Below are 21,209 nucleotides of genomic sequence, written 5' to 3'. Positions count from 1 at the left end.
TTAAAAATCTATGCAAGGATCACAGACATGAATGACATCGTGGTGTGGGTATTCAGACCACTCATCCATTTAAAAAATAATTAGTCATATTACTTTCTTCTTTCTCTAATTAAAAATATTTGTCAATGATATTTGTAACTTTTTCTTAAATTTAAATACAACTAATTAAAAACTAGTTTAAGAAAATAAACTCAAATAAAAAGTATATTCCAAATAAAATTACATAATAAAACATTACTATTAATAAATTGATCTTTCTTAAAAAAAGGTAAATTACGCTACAAAATATGAATTTAAATAAAATGAATCCATTTAAAATAAATTTAATTTTGTGAATACAAATAATTTTTATTTAATCTGTAATAGTATGAACAATAAGTAACTTAATAAAATATCCATATTTTTTACCATGGGTATTTAAATATTTATTTAATATTCATTTTGAATTTTAAAGAAATATGTACGAGTACACATTATTTTTCATTTCTAGTCATAATAAATATTGTAAATAGAGAAAACTTATGGATGTTGATTCGAGATCAATTTTGCGTAATGAAAAAGTTCGTGTGCAATCTCAATTGTTGAACTAGATACGCTTGAATACTAATATAAATTGTTTTCTTAAGTTAACTAAACAAGTAAAATTTATGGAGATAGACTAAAAACTAATCAAACTAGGTTTATTACAGGTAACGGAGAAATATATAATAATAATATTAAACTAAGATAAAATTTATGGAGATAAACTAAAAGCCAATCAACCTAGGTTATGGAAACATTTAATAATATAGTAAACTAAGACATGTGATCATATACGAAAGATAGTATTATTTAAATAGTAAGAACAATAAAAGTTTAACTTTTAGAGATCAAAACAAATTTAACAAAGTATCTTATAATTTTGATGCTAATAAATATTTTTAAATTTAATAAACTAATAATTCTTATAAGCATGTTTAATTGAATAAAACAATCAAACCATGAATAAGGGAAGATATTTTACAAAAACTTTAGTTCATTGTCTCTACTTATGATTGATAGATAACATTTATTATAACCTCACCTAAAAGAAGATCAAACCTATAAACGGTTTGAATATTTCAAACCATCTTAAGAATTATCAATAGGCTCATTTTCCAAGAAAGCTTCTAACATAACAAAACAACTTTCCTTTATTGTACCCAAAGTTTGGTATTGTTGGAAAGGATATCAATACAAAAGGTATTTTAAACATGATAAGTTAAGGTATAACATATATTTACGTCAACTAAAAATACTATCAGTGTATTATATTTTTATTTTGTTAAGAAAAATATCTAACAACTTTTGTTTTAAAAATTTAAAAATAATATGTTTAATGAAATATCCTTTATTAAAAAAATTCATCTACAGTAACACACTGAAGGCTATACATATCTAAATAACTCATAAACTATATATCACTCTAAAACAAACTTGGTATGAACACTATAATACACGTATCAAGTTAAACACTAATGAAAGCCTAACGTTTAAATATATATACGAATAATTTCAAACCTGAAAAGTTAAACGTGAAAAGGGTTTAAACTATATTCAAACATCTCCCTTTCTAAAGTTTACCTATGATTTTAGTTGGTATCAAAGCTAACCTCTAGTGTTAGTTATTAACTAGACTTGAGGAAATTATCCAAAACGCAATGTAGAACAAAGGATTTTCCATAAATCGCCCTCCTCTATTCAAGGGGGAAAAGTTCGACTACTGGAAATAAAAAATTATTTCATTCTTTGAGCCTACCACATTGATATGTGTGATATCGTGGAAAATGGTAACTATATATCCCTTTATAAAGAGGGAGAGCCCTTGATAATAAGTCAAATGGTCAGATGACCAGAAACATAGGTATCTTCTGAACTCGAAAGCTAGGAATTCACTTATGTGTGCTCTTTCTAAAGAGGATTACCAGAAAGTACATGTCTACAAAAGGAGTAAAGGAGATATGGGACACACTAGTAATCACGTGTGAAGGATCAAGTGAAGCAAATAGGAAGAAGCTCATTTTGTTGTAATTTCATACTTTGTAGTGATATACTTCATAGTGAAATTTGATCGAATGGATCAAGAAATGAACATAGTTTAGGTTTACAGACAAATCAATATAAAAATATCAAACATAAATTTTGTTTAGTCTAATCTCTTTAAATTGTAAATTATTAAACTACACCAAAAAAGAAGATTTTCTTTTAAACAAGATTAATGAAAACATTAGCCGTTCGCCCATGAAGTTTAAATTGCTACTTAGTGTAGTTTAGTAGATGTTAATATTATGAAAACTTTTAACCCTGTGTATGTCAAGTTAAAATTACATCTAACAACATTTAACCAGACTTTACATTTCAAAAATCTACTAAATGTTTTATATATATAATTTAGTCATGTATATTTTACCAGTTTTTTCATATTTGTTTTTGTATTCATATTGATGTATGAGTTAAATATGTTTTTTAGTCATATTACCACCACGTAATAATAAAAAAATATGTATTTCCCATGTAATTACCATCACCCTGCCTACTCACCAAAGCCTTACGATCAAGGCCTATTTTCCCTACTTTCCAAAAAAGTTACGAGTAAAAACTTTGCCTGCTTACCAAAGCCTTGCGGTCAAAGCACTATACTCAGCTCAAACCAAAGCCTTATAGGCGAAACAAAACTTCCTCTTTCCCTTGCTTTCCAAAAGCCTCATAAGTAAAAACTTTACCTACTCACCAAATCCTTTACGAATAAAGCATTATACTTAGTTCAAGTCAAAGCTTTATGGGCAAAAGAAATGAAGCTTACCTTATTCTCCTATTCACCAAAGCCTTTTGGGAAAAAAACCAACATGGCTTTATACTAACTCATCTCGACAAGACTAACCCAGCCCAACATGAACTAACATAGCCCAATTCAACTTAAAACAGCTTGGTGTCAACATAAAACAACCCAGTTTCAACTTAAAACAACTCGGTACCCTTTATTTTTGTTTAACCAATATTTATGCATTATTTCTTATGCACTTCACCATGTATGTCGCCCACAATTTAAATTTAGCTACACATATGCAAACATATAAATCAACTAACAATTCATGATTCCACCCTTATAAATTACGTCGCTTAAAATCTGATTAAACTCATTTTAAACAATTTTATATGTATACCATTATAACTAGAATTAACCATATATTGGATGATGATACCATGATCCTTAATGTAAGACTGTTAAAATCCTTTTTGTTGCAATAAGACTAACAAAAACCCAAAATCCCCCTAATGTAGTATAGTGCAACCATGGTATCAAATATGTGGAAATGGTTCTTATTAGGTTTAAGTTGTATTGTTAATCCTTGCTAAATGAATAAAATGTTGTGGAGGAATTTAAAAATATGAAATGAATATGATTCTAAATGTTATGTTAAAGAGTGCATGAAACTAAAATTTAACAATGCATGTTGTGCAAGGAGTTTAAAAAAAACATGATGCGGTGATTAAAGCAAGTTTAAAATAATAGTTGTGCATGGAGAATGCAAGAAACATATGCATAGCTAAAACTCTACAACTGAAACCTGAATTTTATAGATTTACAAAACCTGACGCAGATGTGAAGATTCACCATAAATTATGTCCACATTGCTATCCAAGGAAGAATGAAAAAGAATACTATGGATGAATGTAGATCCAATGGTTCCTACACATCTAGAATAATGAGATGAGATGAGATGCAGAATGACATTTAATCATGTAAGAATAGAGGATAGAAAAATAGCACAAAGGTTACAATGACATATCCATCCTAAAGAGAAAAAAGAGAGAAGAGAGCTCAAAGAGAAGAATACATCTAAGTTGAAGAAAAAGAGAAGAGAAGAGAAAAGAGAAAGATATATTCTCGAGCTTAAGCATCAAATCTCTTACTGTTGTTAAGATCATAGAGAGAAACACTTGCGCGTGTTTAGCCGGCATTGTATTGTAATCAAATCCTCTCATAGAGAGATTTAGTCTAAACTACTTTTAAGCAATCGTTCATTACATTTTTGTAGAGAATTAAAACACTTACAACTGAACTCTTTTGAGTTGAGGAATCTAGGCGCGGTAGTCTAATACCAGGAGTGATTCGAATACTCAAGAAAATCTCAGCAAGGTAGTTGAGTACCAAGAGTGGTGCTAATACTCATTTGTAATCATGTGAAGATTATAGTGGAACCCTCTACGGAGGAGAGTAGACATAGCTTAGTTGGAGTGAACCGGTATAAAATCTCTTATGTTATTCTCTCTTCTTTTCACTAAATGATCCTCTTAGAAAACCTGCAATTAAGCTTGATATTTGAAAATATAAGAACTTCTAAGCTAAATGATCCTTTATTTTTAAAGGAAGTTCTTACAAATGCTGCAATAGAAATATTCTGAATAGTATGTCAATCCTATCAACGCATATATTTCAAGTCGAGCGTCTAAGCTTTCAAAAGAATATTTCATACACTTGACAATGTGCTATATCAGAAGGGTTGCGAAAAACATTTTCTAAAAAACTATTCAGCCCCTCTTCTAGTGTTTTTCAAGTACTTCATAGACATATCAGCATGGTTTGATTCTATAATTGGTTTTTGATTTGTTCTTTGAATCTTGATGTTGTTCACGTCAGGTATCCAATTTGGCAACCTCTGTTCCATGTCCTCTCTTATTTTCTTGAATTCAATATTTTGTTCAACCATTATCTTCGAAAAAAATTCTAACTCGGCCTCCCTAGATTTCCCATTCATTAATTGACTTAAATCATCATACATTTGTTCTACTCTAATAGCCAACTTTAGAAGTACATCTTTTATGTCGTGATGAAGTGCTCTAAACTCTATAGTATTAGGAAATCTCAGGTAGAAGTGGATGGTGGAATTAATACTTAGAAGTAATTGTTAAAAGTTGTTGTTACTTGCATCATCCATCATGTTGCATAACATTTTGTCATTTTCATACCACTCATACACAATATTTTCCATCGTTGATCAGCTCGCAACCTTTCATCTATAACTTTTAGTTTCTCTTTCATTCCATCCATTAATAAACCAACTTTCCTATAGGATGGTTCGTATGTTGTTGCTCATATTTCAAAAAAGATAATGTACGATATAGATAATTTATTTGACGCATAGTCAACTTACTTATATCAGGTACAGTAGTAGGTGTGACAACTTGTTGTTGATAACAATATGAATCATATGGTTGTTGAGGATAGTAATCATATTTCATTTGAAAATCACATTGTTGATTATTTTCATATGAAAAATTATTTTGCATTTTTCAAAGAGATTTTCTGAAAAGAAATAAGTTGAATGTTGGTTTAGTAGACTTCCAGGAAAGAGAGGTGTGCCTTAATGGACAACTTAAGTACCTTATCTTTCCTTAGCCAAAGTGTTTCCCAACTAGTTTTATAAACTTCCCAACAAAATTCCTCAAACAAAAATTATGAAAAAAAAGACAAATTTACTAAATTAAAATAACTAATGAAAATAAAATAAAATAAACAATAGAAAAAATAGAGAAAAAGAAAAGGTTAGTGATAAACAAAAATAAAATTAAAATAACACAAATAAAATAAGAACCAAAATGATAAAAATTCTAACCGTGTTCCCGGGTAACAGTGCCAACTTCAGTCTTGCTAAGATAGTAGCCAACAAAATAGAAAGGATAAATTGAACCTTATGTCTATTCTTTTACCTTTTATATCAAGTAAAAAGCTAATTAACCAAAGTACATTCTTGATTAATTCTTGTTAAAGATTTCACCTTTCATCAAAGTACACTCTTAATTATTGGCAAAAACTCATTCGATCTCATGAAAGTTTCTAACTTTAGTCAAAGTAAATTCTCAATTAAAAATAAAAACCCTTGGACTCATATGATTGATGTGTTATGTAGATTTAACATCATGATAAATAACTTTAATGTAAAATCATTACTTTTACTTGATTAAGAATCAAAAGACATAGAAAAAATAAATCACAACAAGAAATCAAAAGGTCAAAGAAATTTATTCATCTAACCTCATAATCCAATTAAGAAATTACACTACAATAAACCCTAGAGGCTTAACAGTCCATGAAATGTAAAAATAACATGAAAATAAAAGTAGGGATGGTGGAAAACATGATAAAAGAGAGGGTGAACGAAATTTGAACCCCAAAGGATTCCTAAGCTTCCTAATGTGTTTCCCTAAGTCTTTTTATATAGAAATTGGATTGGGCTTTGTTTGAGGCTTTTCTATTGTTGTAATCTTCTTTATAATAGTTTAATTTCCTCAAATTATCTTCTAAATAATCCAATATCTTCAAGATATATTTAATTGTTGTGGAAATCTAAATATATTTGAGACGATATTTACTAGATTAAAAAAGATTTGGAAAATATTATCTTTTGATATTTATTGATATAGTTAAATAAGGTAATTATTTAACAATATCAAATAAAATATCTTAAGATATATTTTTTAGAAATAATCTTTAATTATAAACATTTATCAACTATCAAAACCCTTTAGCTAGAAAAAATAGAGAAAACCGCAAGATCCAATTTCTTTTGTTTGTTCCTTTTTTTGACTTAACCAAATTTCTTCACTTTCTCATGTTATGCTTGGATTGACTTCTTGTGGTCTTGATTATTTTTTATTCTTTGATTTATCTTTAAGGTGTTATGACAGTTTAAACAATTTATTTTCATACATTCATGAGCTCAACTTAGGTGCAGCTACACTAGCATATCTCAAAATACCCAAAGAGCATTCATACAACTAAAAAACTATTTTTATCATGTTTTTGTATCTCATCAATAAACCCAATTATAAAAAATCCTAATTAAAATCTTCTATTAAAGTACAAAAACTAATTAGGTATCCAATATTAAAGGCTAAATTATGGCATAAATATGAATTCATGAGTCCTAAAGATCCAAATGCTCTTCTTTATCATCGTTCGTCCTAGATGTCTATTCTGTCAAATTGGGAGGCTACTTGTAGAATGTACTTTGATGCCAAAGTAAATAAAGATTCGACTATTCAAGCAATTAATGTGTATTAAATGTAATCACGTATCTCTTTATCACAAACTTATATTGATAATATTTAGAATAGACTTTGGATTAACTAAGATCTAATCATGGTGCAATTGCTAATAATCACACTTTGTTATAGGTAAATTAATATTATCCAATCATACAATATAATTATTATTAAAATTATATTTTTATAAGTGTATATTTTTAGGTTTAAACCCTCGGTTGGTCCTCATTTTTGTATGTAAATCTCAGTTGGGTCCTTATTTTTGCAACCGTCTCAATTGGGTTATATTTTTTATAAAATTGAACCAATTTTACCCTAACCATTAAGTGCTCTCAGACGACGTTAGTAGTTGCTGACCTATGCACGCTGATGTAAAAGTGTTTTATTATGTGGAATTTTTTTTTTTAAATTAAGAGTTTTTGACGTGGCAAAATTTACTACTAATTGAACCAATGAATTTGTTCCTAATCGAACCTTTCTGAGACTCATCCAAATCTGGTCAGACTCCCTCCACCACCTACTTCACTCGGCTTACTCTCCAATGGACCTCGTTGGCGGAGCTTCGCCGGCGCAAGTCATTAGCAGGCATACCATTGATTGGGTAATTAAAAAGATAAAGACCATTGAGCGAGTCCTCCTCGTCGCGCCTTCATTGTCGCCACTGCAGGTTGCCGCTGTTGTGCGAACACGAAACCCCATGGGTCGTGCCTCTATCGCTATGCCGCACCGAACGATCGTTGTCGCTATGCCGCACCGAACAATCGTTGCTGCTATGCCGCCATTCGTTAGAGAATGAAATTTTTCATGGTTGAGCAGTGCACCGAAGAAGAAGAAGAGCAGAAACAGAACGCGAAAACCAAAAATGGCGAGACCTGATGTGCGAACTACCACTGCCTGCGCCTTCACGACCTAAACCAGGAAGAAGAAGAAGCCTCTAGAGGTGGTTTCTCCAATGCACCAGAGAAGAAGGAAACCAGAAAATTGGATTTTCCTTAGGGTTCAGGAGCATTAGGGTTTCAAATTGGGAATTTTCCCAATTTAGATTTCAGATTTTAATTAGGGTTCTTGAAAGAGATTTTCTGGAAGATTAAATTCCAGAAACATAATTGGGATTTTAATTTCCAATTTTATCATAAACATTAAAGTTTCTCGAATTGGATTTATCATTAATGCTAGTTGGTTTGGGTTTCATATACTGGAGAACCAATTTGATCCACCAAGAAATCAAAAACAGAAAAGGGCACCACAGGAACCCACATAAAAAATTATGGGAAAAAGAAACATTTTGCGAGAACGAAATACAGAAGCTTTGGATCATTTATATGCATACAGACCTATATGCATGGTTCTGAAACTCAAACGGAACAGGTAAAACAGATCCTGATCAGCCTCAAACCATAAGGAATGGAATGGAAGGTTCCAAAAGAAAAAACATGTAGTGATTTAAGAAATTCAACGGTTGTCCCAGAAGAGCATCATCTTCCTCCATTCATTCAATCATTCATCATTCGTCCCTGCATTTTTCTCCCAACAAAGCTGTCTGAAAAGCCTGGGTGAAAGGAGAGGGTCAAACACCACCAACAACAAGGGAAAATTTGTTAGGATATAATACCAGGTCACTGTAACAACAATATTTTTGGTAAGTGTTGGAGGAGGGATCATGGGAAGTAGCCGCTATGTTTGTGGAGTTTATCGATTATGGATGGGAGGGAGGAGAGGATGCGAGAGAGGTTGCAGAGGTTAGGGTCGGACGAGAAGATGACGTGGGACTTGGCTTCGAGATCGAGGAGCGTGTCAATGACAATGCTGGAATCTGTTGGGAAGAGAAAGGTGAAAGGATTGGTGTTCATGTGAAGGGCTTTGGAAGCTTCTTTGACACCTTCAATTTTGTCATGTCATGATTCTTTAATTTAAATAAAATTTCTACGTAATCAAACAATACATGTCAGCATAAACACGTCAGCTATATTTAACGCCGTCTGAAAACACTTAACAAGTTAGGGTAAAATTGGTTCATTTTTACAAAAAATATGACCTAATTAAGACAATTGAAAAAATGAGGATCCAACTGAGATTACCATACAAAAATAGGACCAACCAAGGGTTTAAACCATATTTTTAATATCTATATACTTTTTACTATTATATTTATTCTTATCTATTAGTATAAAACACATATAAATCTTTTTTATGATATATAAGAAGATAAAAGAAGACATAAACTTTTAAAATATTGTAAATGACAAGATTGAGAAGAAAACATCGAGATCTTATTTATAAAAATATCCAAATTACAAAAGTACACTTTATCTCATTTATTGAGAGGTCATCTTATATAATATTTTCAGAGATCATTCCTTATAGGGTACACTAAAGAATGTTACATCACTTTTAACTAAGATTTCATTATGTTACTATTTTTAGATTCCTTCTTATTTTTTAATATTTTTGCATCTCGTCTCCATTTTACTGTTGATGGGTAATTATCTTATAATTTTATAAATTTGTAATTCTATAATTTATAATTTATAATTATATAATTTTATACTTTTATAATTTTATAATTTATAACTTTTAAATTTTATAATTTTACAATTTCATAATTTAACGATTTTATAATCATATAATTTCATAACTTCGTCATTTCGTAATTTTATAATTTTATTTATAATTTAGTATTATGACAATTTTATAATTTTTCAATTTTATAATTTTAAAATTTTATAATTTTATAATTTTATAATTTTGAAATTTATAATTTTATAATTTTATAATTTTAAAATTTTAAAATTTTAAAATTTTACATTTTTATAATTTTTTAGTTTTATTATTTTATGTAATTTTATAATTTTGTAACTTTTTAATTTAATAAACTCGTCCTTATTTTTCTAACAATTTATATTTATTAATTACAAATTGAATAATTAAATTACATATAAATAGTAAAATATTTATAAAATATTATAATATCTATATTTAATTGAGTCTAAATCATTTTAAAAAGCTTAAAAATAAATAAAAATAAATTTTAAAAGTAAAAAGAAATTAAAAAATTGGTAACAACATTCTAAAATTTAATACATAATCTATTTTTTTTTCATTGTCATAGAAATCAAAATGAATTTTAAAATATTTTTGCTTAAGAAAATGACGGATAGATATTTCAAGAGAAAAAAAATATAATTTTATCTGAAATAAATTTAATACTTTCATTTAAAATATAGAAAAACAATTTTTTTATTAGTATAAAATCGACACAGATGCATAACCTTTTTGCACTTTCAATGGTATAATAAGCCTATGAACACAGCCCTGATTCACTTTGTCAGTATCTTCTTCTTACCCTCACACACTCAAATAACATGAGCTTGGGCGGCTTCCAGAAGGCTCTAGCGGACCTTCAGGCCCACTGCTCCAAGCTGCTCGGTAACCTCACCCATCTCCCATCTAACTGCAGCTCATTTCCAGCCCTTCACACCAGCCCGCCCTGGGCTCGGATAGCCCCACCGGGCCGGAGCAGGCCCATGTCGGTCGAGGCAATCGAGGAGCGCTTGGAGGGCATACCCGTTTACGCCCTCAGCAACGCCTCGGAGGAGTTTCTCTTGGTCTCGGGCTCTTCAACCGGAAAAAACCTTGGTCTCTTCTGCTTTAACAAGGACGATGCCGAAGCGCTCCTCAGCCAGGTCACGCTTATCGAACCTCACGCTCGCGCGGGCTCCAAAGTCGTCCCCATTGCGCTTAACAAGGTTCTCTATTCTTTTCACTTCGCTTATTTGTGTGATGTGCTTGTTTCTTCAGGTGTTTCTGCTTAAGGTGCGTTTGTTTCTTCAGGTGTTTCAGCTCAAGGTGAACGGAGTTGCGTTTAGATTGATACCGGAGTTTTCTCAAATACAGAATGCTCTCAAAGTGAGTCGTTTATTCGATATTGTTATTACCATTTGCAAATTGTTTCGGTGGATTGGCTCAAAGTTGTAAACGCGAACACTCACCTCAAACTCTGTAAAACATCTAAAACTTTTATATTACCATTAGTTCCAATAAAATGCAAGGCTTTTTAAATATTTGTGATGACAATGTGACCGGAAATGTCTGCAACCACGCGGCTGCAGGTATGTGATTTTGCCCAATATCAAGAAATGGGACAGTAATTTAAAACCTTAGTTCTATTGTCTAAACGAGACCTGATTATTGAAATTTTTTTAATGGCTTATATCCTATGAAGCACATATACATATAAATTATATCTCATTTGAAAATACATTGAGTCTGAAGATTGAAGAGAAGTATACCAAAATACATTGGTTCTTTCACAGAATTATGATTGATTATGATAATACAAAGATCTGAGCTAGATTCCTTAGTACTTTGCGTTCAATTTATGGTGACAAATCATCCTTGAGGGAAAAATTACTTTGTTGATAAAAAGTTCCTTAGTAAATTTACTAAGATTATGGATTGGTTCTCACTAATTCCTAGAATTAGAGCTTGATGTTTCTGTTGTAAGACTCTTTTTTCAATTATATTGGTCTAGTTAGTCAATTTGATACATTTTTCTTAGAAAATTTTCTTGCATATTGAAAATTAGTTGATGTGAAGTCTTAAAAAGTGGGCTTCAAGCCTAATTCAAGCTCACTAACTGACTTGTAAGAATTTAGTCATATCTCTAATGTGATCTTTAACATCTTGTACATGGGAATAAAGATGTCCGATAGTGGGTGATACAATAAACCCAACAAACCTTGTTAGAATAAACTTTGATACAATTTTATAAAGTAGATTTTAAGTTTAACTCAATGTCAGAAAATTAGCTTGTAAGATAAGATTTGCACTCTCTTATATACTATAATTATGTTATGTTTGTAGTCAATGTGAGGTCTTAAACATGAAGTTTGAAAATTGCTTGTAATCCCTGTATAGTCAATCTATCTACCTTTCTATTGTTCATCGAGCTTTTAAGCAATGATAATGTATGCTTGTGCTTTATAGGAAAGGGAAAAATCTGGCTCTGCTTCTAGTGGCTTTTCTGGTGTTCCAGTTTTTCAGGTTCTTCTCTTAGCCTTTTAAGTCTAGACATGTCATTTGTTTCTTAATTCTGCTATTAAAAATTGAGTATTCAAGGAATGTGTCACAACATTTTAATACTGCATTAGTTTTAGGAGAAGGAAGGCTCACCCGATGTTTGAGGCTCCCACCTAGTTGGGTTTGGGGAAGGTTGATCCATGCAACCTTGTTCCCACAAGTGGTGAGGCTGTTTTTATGTTGGTTACCTGTTTATAAGGAAAACATCAACTTTACTAAATTGGGTGAACAATCAAGCACATGCAGGCAATCGTACAAAAAAAATAAAATAAAAGTAAACAATTTAGAACAAAACGGAAATGAAGTGATCTTATTTATTAGAAGTACATGATTATAATAATGAAAAGAAAATCCTTAAACAAGGAACAAAGTGGTTAAGTGTGAAGTTGTCTTAGCAATGTGTGTAACTTTTGTGTATATAGATTATACTTTTTATTTTATAGTGTTATTGTTTGGTTTCTGAGTATGAAACCTAGCCCAGAACACCCTCATACACACCCAAACAAGTCAAGATCAAAGAATAGAAAGAATTCTATTATTCACAGTAATGGGTTCTTTGTACATTCAAGTTCTAGGGGCATAATCCCCTTCACAGGTCTCATGCGCCTGTCTAAACAATCAATGTCAAAACTGCCAACTCTAACCAAACAACAAACTATTTATACAATTCCCCCCTGCCCATCCTAACTGTTAAAACAGTTAGGATATTAATGCTAATTATTTTTCTTTCTCCTCTCATATACTCTCCACTTCCTATCAAATATTGGTACAATAATAGTTTTCACCTGTTAGCACAATGTATCCCTTTTGAAGTGGTTTATGGTAGACCCCACCATCTTCGGTGAGATTTATTCTTGGAGAAATGCTTGTTGAGGCTATGGGCACAAGATCTTAGAGATAAAGCTAAAGCTTTAAAACAATTGAAGTTTAACTTATCAGGTGCTCAAGATCAGATGACCCAATATGCCAATGCACATAGGAAAGTAATGGAAATTCAATTAGAAGTTTTGGGCAGCTGGGTGACCATCCAAGCTGGGGAAGTCTAATATTTTCGAACCAATCTTCTATATCTTTCTGCCACTAGTTTCTAATTTGAATCCATGAGACAATCTATGGGTTTACAATCAATTGTACCAATCTCTTTAACTGGGATTTTTGCAGCATCACTCCATGTAATAACTAAATTGTCAAAATACATTATCAAGTGCACACACATTTTTTATGGGAGGTATGACAATAGAAAACATAATGCTCTGCTTCATTGCAATTCAGCCCAAAGGATTGAATAATGTGGCAAAACTTACGAAACCAAGTCTGTGAAGATTGCTTGAAACCATAGAGAGAGATGCAAAACTTACAAACCAAATCAAACTCCCCTTTAGCAATAAACCTCGAAGGTTGCTTGATGTAGATTTCTTCCTTAAGTTCGTCATGCATAAAAGGATTCTTAATATCCAAGTGATGAAGAGGCTAGTGACGAATGATTTCTGTGGCAAGGAAAACTCTAACTATGGTCATTTTGGCACTAGAGAGAAAGTATCACTGTAGTCAAGCCCATAGATTTGAGTATAGCCTTCTGGTATCAATCGAGCTCTAAGGAAATCAATTTCATCATTAGATCCAACTTTAATGGAATAAACCCAACAACAACCATCTGTCTTCTTCTTAGATGGAAGAGGAACTAACTCTGATGTATCGTTTTGTTCTAGTGTTTGCATTTCAACAATCATGTCTTGTTGTCATCCAAGATGATCAAGCGCTTCTTTCACACTTTCAGGAATGGTAATAGAAGATACAAAAGAGATAAAAGAACAATAGGAAGGGGACAATGAATGATAGTTTAGAAAATTGTAAATAGGAGGAGGGTTGTGTGTAGAGCGAGTACCTTTACAAATGCAATAGGCCAACCCAACTCCTCAGTATTAGGAGTTCTTGTATGGAGCAATAATGGTGAAGCACTTGATGAAGAGGACTCATCATCTAGTATTGAACTAGTCATTTGAGTCAGGGATGATGACTTAGTAGAATTGGGTTGATGAGAGGAATTGTGATTATAGAGGAGTTGTTGGATGAGTTAAGGGGGCCGAGATACTTCTCGAAGGTGGATTTGAAGGCTGGGTATCACCAGATTCACATAAGGGAGGAAGATGTCCAGAAGACAGCCTTTAGGACACACCGAGGACATTATGAGTTTCTTGTTATGCCTTTTGGCCTCACCAACGCGCCAACCACTTTTCAAAATACGATGAATGATTTGTTGAAGACATACCTAAGGAAGTTCGTGCTGGTATTCTTTGACGATATCCTGATATATAGTCAAGTGTGGGAGGAGTATCTGGAACATCTTGGACAAGTATTAAATACTTTAAGACAGCACTGGTGGGTGGCAAATAGGAAGAAGTGTGAGTTCGGGAGGAGGTAAATCAGGTACCTGGGGCATTTAATTTTAGAAAAGGAGGTAGAGATGGATAAAGAGAAGGTGGTGGCAGTGGAGGAGTGGCCAAAACCCAGGACTCTCAAGAACACACAAAACAGAATTGAATAGAATGCATTATTGATGTATGAGTGAATCAGAATACAAAGAATCACCCCCAAGGGAGCCTTCCTCCCTCCACTGGACAATGTTCCAGTCTAACAATTCACAAATCCAAAACTGCCCTTCTACCAGACCCTCCTTCCCTTCTTATAAAGGCAACCCACTTCTAATGACCCAACAACAATTAATTCCTAAAACTATTTTCTCTATCCTGCCCCGATTACCCATTAAAACCTATCTTATTATATCCTATCAGCCCTTGACAGAATTGTTGAAGAAGGGGCAATTTGTTTGGTCCGCCTAAGCAGGAAAAGCTATGGCGAGATTGAAAGAAGTCATTACTACAGTTCTAGCATTACCAGATTTTAGTCAGCAGTTCCACATTGAGTGTGATGTGTCAGGGGGTGGGGTGGGAGCTGTTCTCACTCAAAATAAAATGCCTACTGCATTTTTTAGCAAGGCATTGTCGGAGGGATCCCTGAATAAATCAATTTATGAAAAGGAGCTACTGGTCAAAAGTTTGTGGTGCATACAAATTAGACGAGTCTCATGTATTTGCTTGAACAGATAATAACTGGTTGGCAAAGCTGTTGGGATATGATTTTAACATAGTTTACAAATGGAAAGGACTTATTGTGGCAAGGCCCTATTGGAGGTTTTGAGAGAGGTTGAGGAGGATGAGGTTCTCAAGAAGATAATGGAGGAAGTAAGAGCGGATTCCAATTCACATCCTGCTTTTACTTTGGAGATTGATAGACTTCATTACTAGGGGAGGACTGGTGCTGTCAGCCAAATCTATATGGATCCCAAGCTTCTAGCTGAGTTCCATACAACAAATACTAAAGGACATTCAAGGGTTTACAAGATGTACCGTAGGGTGGCCCAATCTTGTATTGGGTAGGGATGAAGAAGTCTGTTATTGATTTCGTGGTCAGTTGCTTGGTGTGCCAGCAGCACAAGTACTTGGCATATTCTCCTCAAGGCTTGTTACAACCTTTGCAATACTGCAAGCCATTTGGGAAGAAGTAAGCATGGACTTCATAGTCCGGTTGCCACAATCATAGGGCCATGATGCGATCTTGGTGGTGGTTGATCGCTTGAGCAAGTATAGCCATTTTATCCCCTAAGGCATCCTTACATTGCCAAAACCATAGCAGAGATTTTCGTTAAAGAGGTGGTTAGATTACATGGGGTGCTAGTATCAGTGGTCAGTGATAAAGATCCTCTATTTTTGAGCTTATTCTGGAAGGAGTTATTCAGATTGCAGGGCACCCAATTGCAAATGAGTACAACATACCATCCAGAATCTGATGGGCAAATCGAAGTACTGAACAAAATATTGGAAGGTTATTTGAGGTGTTTCTGTTCAGAGCAATCGAAGAGCTAGAGTATAGTTCTTCCATGGGCTGAGTACTGGTATAACACCAGTTATCAAGGTGCGACTAAGTGTAGCCCATTTGAGACACTTTATGGAAGGGTTCCTCCTGCCCTTACTCGTTTTAGGGGAAACTGGAGTAGAAGCAGTAGCTCAAGATCTCCAAACAAGAGATGAGGCGCTCAAGAAGCTCAGATTTCACTAAACAAGGGCGCAAGATTTGATGACCAAATATGAAAACAGGAAAAAGAAATCAGCAAAGGTTAAGGTCGATGATTGGGTGTATCAGAAAATTAGGCCTCATAGACAAGTCTTCATGCCAACACGGTTGCATCCCAAATTATCAGCACGATATTTTGGGCCTTTTAAAGTGATACAACAGATTGGAAAGGTTGCTTTTAAACTGCAGTTACCCTACACAACAAGATTACATTATGTATTCCACATGTCTCAATTGAAGGTAGCAATGGGCACAAAACAAGTTGAGAGGGACTTGCCAGATAGATGGTCCAACGTTCTGGCCTCTCAAAATTCTTGACAGAAAGCAGAAACAGCGGGATGATGAGATGATACCACAAATTTTGGTTGAATGGCAAGGGGGAAAGAGGGAGCAACATGGGAGGATGTGCTGACCATCCAAGAACAATTCCCAGACTTCAACCTTGAGGACAAGGTTGCACATCTGGCTGTGGGTAATGATAGGATATGGAGAGTTTATGAAAGGAAGAGAAAAAGGAATAAAGAGGCGTTAAGGAGTTAAGGAGTTGTAACTGTAATAACAGTTTGTTGCGGGAAATAGAACTCATATAAGAGAGCTGATGTATCTTGTATTAGTTAGTTTTGGAATTGTTTACTTTGTATAGACAGGATCATTCTTATCCTGTGGAGGGAGAACTTGGCTGTCTTGGAGGTTTTGGCTGTACAGTTTACCAAATTTAATACACAATTACTCAGTTTATTGTCTTTTCTGCCTGTTTGGTGTGTTGAGTGGAATTGAGATAGGTTTCCTATTCAGAAACCTATCAATAGTTGAGAATTGTGAATCGCTCAATTTTGTTTTTTAAGTTAATGATAATCATAGCAGAATGCTTATGAGCAAAGTTTTCTTTCTTGTTACTGATTCTTGATGTTACTTTTCATATTCTGTTTGTCATTGCCTTCTTCTGAACATAAACCGTACTCATTCTCTCTCAGAAAGAAAACTGTTAGATTTTTCTTGTGTTCTATCGATGAATTCCTAACTGCAAGCTGTCTAAAATTCTTACATTTTACTGCCACCCATAAATTGCTGCTCGCACATGCTTGAAGCCTTGTCTCCATCAAACTTTAAATCAGTTACACAACCACAAGTTCATAGACCATGATTCCTATCATCAATGTTCTGTCTGTGACTTTGGAACCATGGATGCCAACCATATGTCAGCAAAGATCCTATTTCTGTTCATCATCTTTGCTTTCATTTAAAAGATGCAAACTAAACTGTGTTAAACCTCCTTTATCTGCTTTTATGTAAAGATAAGACTGGTGTGAGCACATCATTTTACATCATAAATTCTATTTATATTGCAATTTACTATAAAAAAATGGATGTATTTTTATAAAAAATCGAGGATATGGATGTATTTTTGTATTTGCTCGCATTTGAGAGGTTAGAAAGCTAAGACATGACATGAGGCACCTACAATAGCATAGATACTCAAATATAACACTTAGAAAATTATGGGCATAATAATACAAAATCAAGGATCAAGTATAAAATTAAAACAAAAAACAGAAATCGAGAGTTTACTGTTTTAAAGTTAGCATATTCTAACCAAAGGGCTATCATATATCTACGGCCATTCTCAAATATGTTGGTAAAAATATTAAATATAAAAGTAAAAAAAAATTATAAAATTAAATTAGGAGCATTTTAACTATTTGACACATAAACGTGTTCAACTCACATGTACGACTTATATCTAGAACTTAATGTGCTTCCTTGTTTGCCATCTTTGTCATGCTTGTGTTATTAAGAAAATGTTAGGATATAGGGTATTTGGATATAATGGGAAAGGGGATTAGGACAGAAGGTGGAGAAATTGTATAAATAGATTGTTTGGATAGTTAGAAGGCAGTTTTTGAGTACATTGTTTGTTGGCAGGCCTTAGACCTGTGAAGAGGGTTATGCCTCTGCATCTTGTAAACATGCATCTTGTAAACACACACTATTCTTTCTGTTAATAATACACAATTCATCATATATCTCTCTGTTTTCTTGGTGTGAGAGACTGTGAGGGAGTTCTTGGTTGGTTGTTCGAAAACCTATCAATTGGTCCGACCTGCTGGATCCCAATTGGAGGAGTGACAAGCGTGCGTGATGGAGGGAAGAGTAGTGGCGGTATAAGGTCAGTTGGAGGCGGTGGAAATCGCAATGGCAGAGACGAAGGCTGACACGGTGTACCTGCGACATGAAACAGGAGCCTTAAGACAAAACTACGAAGCAATGCGTCAGGATATCCAGGTGATCCTAAAGATGTTAGGGGATCGCAATCGCGACCCAAACGACCACAGCCAAGGTGGCAGTGAATCGTCGGTGAATGACAACGATGGCAGACCCGGCAGAGATAGAGGAAGAAGAGGAGAAGGGAATCAAGAAGGGCTTTCTAATTGGAGGAAACGGGTGGAATTACTGGGGTTTGAAGGGGGCGACCCATTGATTTGGATTAGTAGAGCGGAAAAGTTCTTTGAAGTGTAGAAGGTGGCCGAAGACGAGAAATTGCAATTGGTCTTCATCAGCATGGAAGGGTATGCAGCGTATTGGTTTTGTTTTTGGAGGGAAAAACCAAGAACAATTCTTGGGAAGGGTTGAAAAGGGCGTTGGTGATCAGGTTCGGAGAAGGGGGATGAGGGTTCGTCTATGAGAGGTTGGCCGCCATTAAACAGGTGGGATCAGTGAGCGAGTATGTTCGGGATTTCAAAGTGTTGGTGGGACATACGACAAGGATCCCTGAAGAACAGCTCTTGGGATACTTCATGGCGGGACTCTAGGAAGGGGTGAGTGACCAAGTGAGGCCCCATGGTCCGCAAGACCTAATGACCGCCATGCGAGTCGCGCGTGACGTAGAGAAGCTGTGTTCCCATTTGAAGATCGGAGGCGGACAGTCGACCAAGAATCCGAGCTCTTGTGAAGGTGCGATGAAAGTAGTAACAAGAAGCGAACCCAGTCGCGAGACGCAGGGCCGAGGGGGAATCGCTGAGAGCATGGGGTCCGTAAAGAAAGAGGCGATTCAAGGAGGTGGTATCACGAGAACCACCAGCGACGCGAGGGAAAGGAATACTTGTAACCTACCGTACTCGGAGTTCGTAAAGAGGCGAGAGGAGGGAAGATGCTTCCAGTATCGATGCCTAGAGAGGGGATTAAGAATGTTGATACTGGCCGAAGAAGAAGAGGAAAAAGAGAGCGAGGCTGAACCAGAACTCAAGCCTCTTGACTTGAATTGGAGGACATAGCCAGTGGGTTCCCTTCATATGGTAACCCGATGAGGAAGAGGAGCCATGAGACCAAGCTTCCCGATTCCAACCTTGGGGACAAGGTTTTTCTGCAGCGGAGTGCAATGTTAGGATACAGGGTATTTGGATATAATGGGAAAGGGGATTAGGATAGAAGGCAGAGGAATTGTATAAATAGATTGTTTGGATAGTTAGAAGGCAGTTTTTGAGTACATTGTTTGTTGACAAGCCTTAGACCTGTGAAGAGGGTTATGCCTCTGCATCTTGTAAACACACACTATTCTTTCTGTTAATAATACACAATTCATCATATATCTCTCTGTTTTCTTGGTGTGAGAGACTGGGAGGGAGTTCTTGGTTGGGTTTCTTGTTCGGAAACCTATCAAAAATTGTATGAATTGATGCTATATTTGTGGGAGACACTAACTGAATTTGTTCTACGAGTATGTCTGGAGTACTGTTTCTTCTAATCTTATCATAATTAGTGACTGAGCTTCATTTCAACTGATGCTGTTACCTTAATTTATTTTGTGGTTGAATTCCTTAACTTGGATTTTGAATTGTTATATTGGCGAGTTTCAGTCCAGAAGTCTGATATTGAAGAACGAGAATAAGAGATATCGTCCACTTTTCTTCAGAAAGGTGTGTTGATTTTCCTGCTTTGAGTTATTTGAGATTAGGTAGCTATAAATGAAGCTTAGATTTTGTTTTTATTTTTCACATCTTGTAATCTTTCACAGGAGGATTTGGAAAATACACTGAAATCGGCAGCCCGTGAACAGAACAGATTAAATCCCACTATGAGACAAGGGGATATCCAGGTACAGACTACATGACACCTTTCAATGTATGACTAATTGTTTCATAAGACTAACCCATGATTTATTTTTCAGGTTGCCACTCTAGAGGACATAATAAAAGAAATGAGGGTGAGTGTCAAAGTTACAGCATATGAGAGCGTAGATTCACTTGATTGTGTTTGTTACTCCCCTTTTTGAGGGAAGGGTCGAAGGATTTTTTGTTATTATCTGTATTTCTTCTATATGTAATGAATTTATTTTGTAAATCAAGACTAAAAATGATAATTTTTGCAGGAAAATTCTACATCGAGCTGGGATGATGTTATTTTTATACCTCCTGGATTTGATGTTTCTGACGACTCCAATGAGCAGTAGGGTAAGCTGAGGATCATTCATGTCATGTTTTATACTTCTAGGTATGACAAACAGTTGTTTCGATTTTGTGCATACTACAAACTTCTGGGTGCAAATTCTTGTAGTCTTCAATACTAAATGTTATTGGAATTTGCGTTTTCTACCTTGGTTTTTGGTGTCAAGACGGTTTTAACTAACAGACTTTGTAATCTTTATTCCTGCTGTACGCTAGCTGAAGTATGAAACATGTACACCATTGTTCATCACTTGCAATTGCGTTGGTGGTAAAATCTCATGTATATTTACGAACGTGTTTATACCCCAAATTTTGTTGTTACGTTGATATTCAATTTCGTTCTGTTAATAAAATAATTTCATTTTTTTAATTTGCAATATAAAGTATAACTTAAAGTTAAATTTTAGAAGATAAATTAAGGGTCGAAAAATGAAAATCAATAGAAGGTAAAAGTCAATTTATAGATTTATGAACCAAATAATTTTCTTTTAT

The 21,209-nt window shown here is 34.2% G+C and overlaps 1 protein-coding gene across 2 annotated transcripts; it reads left to right on the top strand.

Annotated features, from left to right (window-relative positions):
• The first annotated feature begins 10,346 nt into the window (after positions 1–10,346).
• Positions 10,347–20,967, top strand: LOC108347428 (protein TIC 22-like, chloroplastic). Of its 2 annotated transcripts, XM_017586662.2 has the most exons (7): positions 10,347–10,811; positions 10,897–10,971; positions 12,052–12,108; positions 20,130–20,189; positions 20,288–20,368; positions 20,441–20,476; positions 20,642–20,967. In XM_017586662.2, exons 1-7 carry the CDS (start codon positions 10,428–10,430, stop codon positions 20,720–20,722), a joined length of 774 nt encoding a protein of 257 aa, XP_017442151.1. In that variant the 5' UTR covers positions 10,347–10,427; the 3' UTR covers positions 20,723–20,967. The 2 variants fall into 2 exon arrangements, with proteins under 2 accessions (XP_017442151.1, XP_052733975.1); XM_052878015.1 differs by lacking the exon at positions 12,052–12,108.
• The last annotated feature ends 242 nt before the right edge of the window (positions 20,968–21,209 follow it).

Source organism: Vigna angularis, chromosome 1 (assembly GCF_016808095.1).
Source record: "Vigna angularis cultivar LongXiaoDou No.4 chromosome 1, ASM1680809v1, whole genome shotgun sequence".
Classification (NCBI taxonomy): domain Eukaryota; kingdom Viridiplantae; phylum Streptophyta; class Magnoliopsida; order Fabales; family Fabaceae; genus Vigna; species Vigna angularis.
The sequence above is the reverse complement of the archived record's forward strand: the minus strand, read 5'-3'. Positions and strand labels throughout refer to the sequence as shown.

Coding starts and splice junctions, on each gene's coding strand:
- LOC108347428 (XM_017586662.2), top strand. CDS start 10,428: ATGAGCTTGGGCGGCTTCCAGAAGGCTCTAGCGGACCTTCAGGCCCAC. Junction 20,190..20,287: donor GTCCACTTTTCTTCAGAAAG/GTGTGTTGATTT, acceptor AATCTTTCACAG/GAGGATTTGGAAAATACACT. Junction 20,369..20,440: donor TGAGACAAGGGGATATCCAG/GTACAGACTACA, acceptor TTTATTTTTCAG/GTTGCCACTCTAGAGGACAT.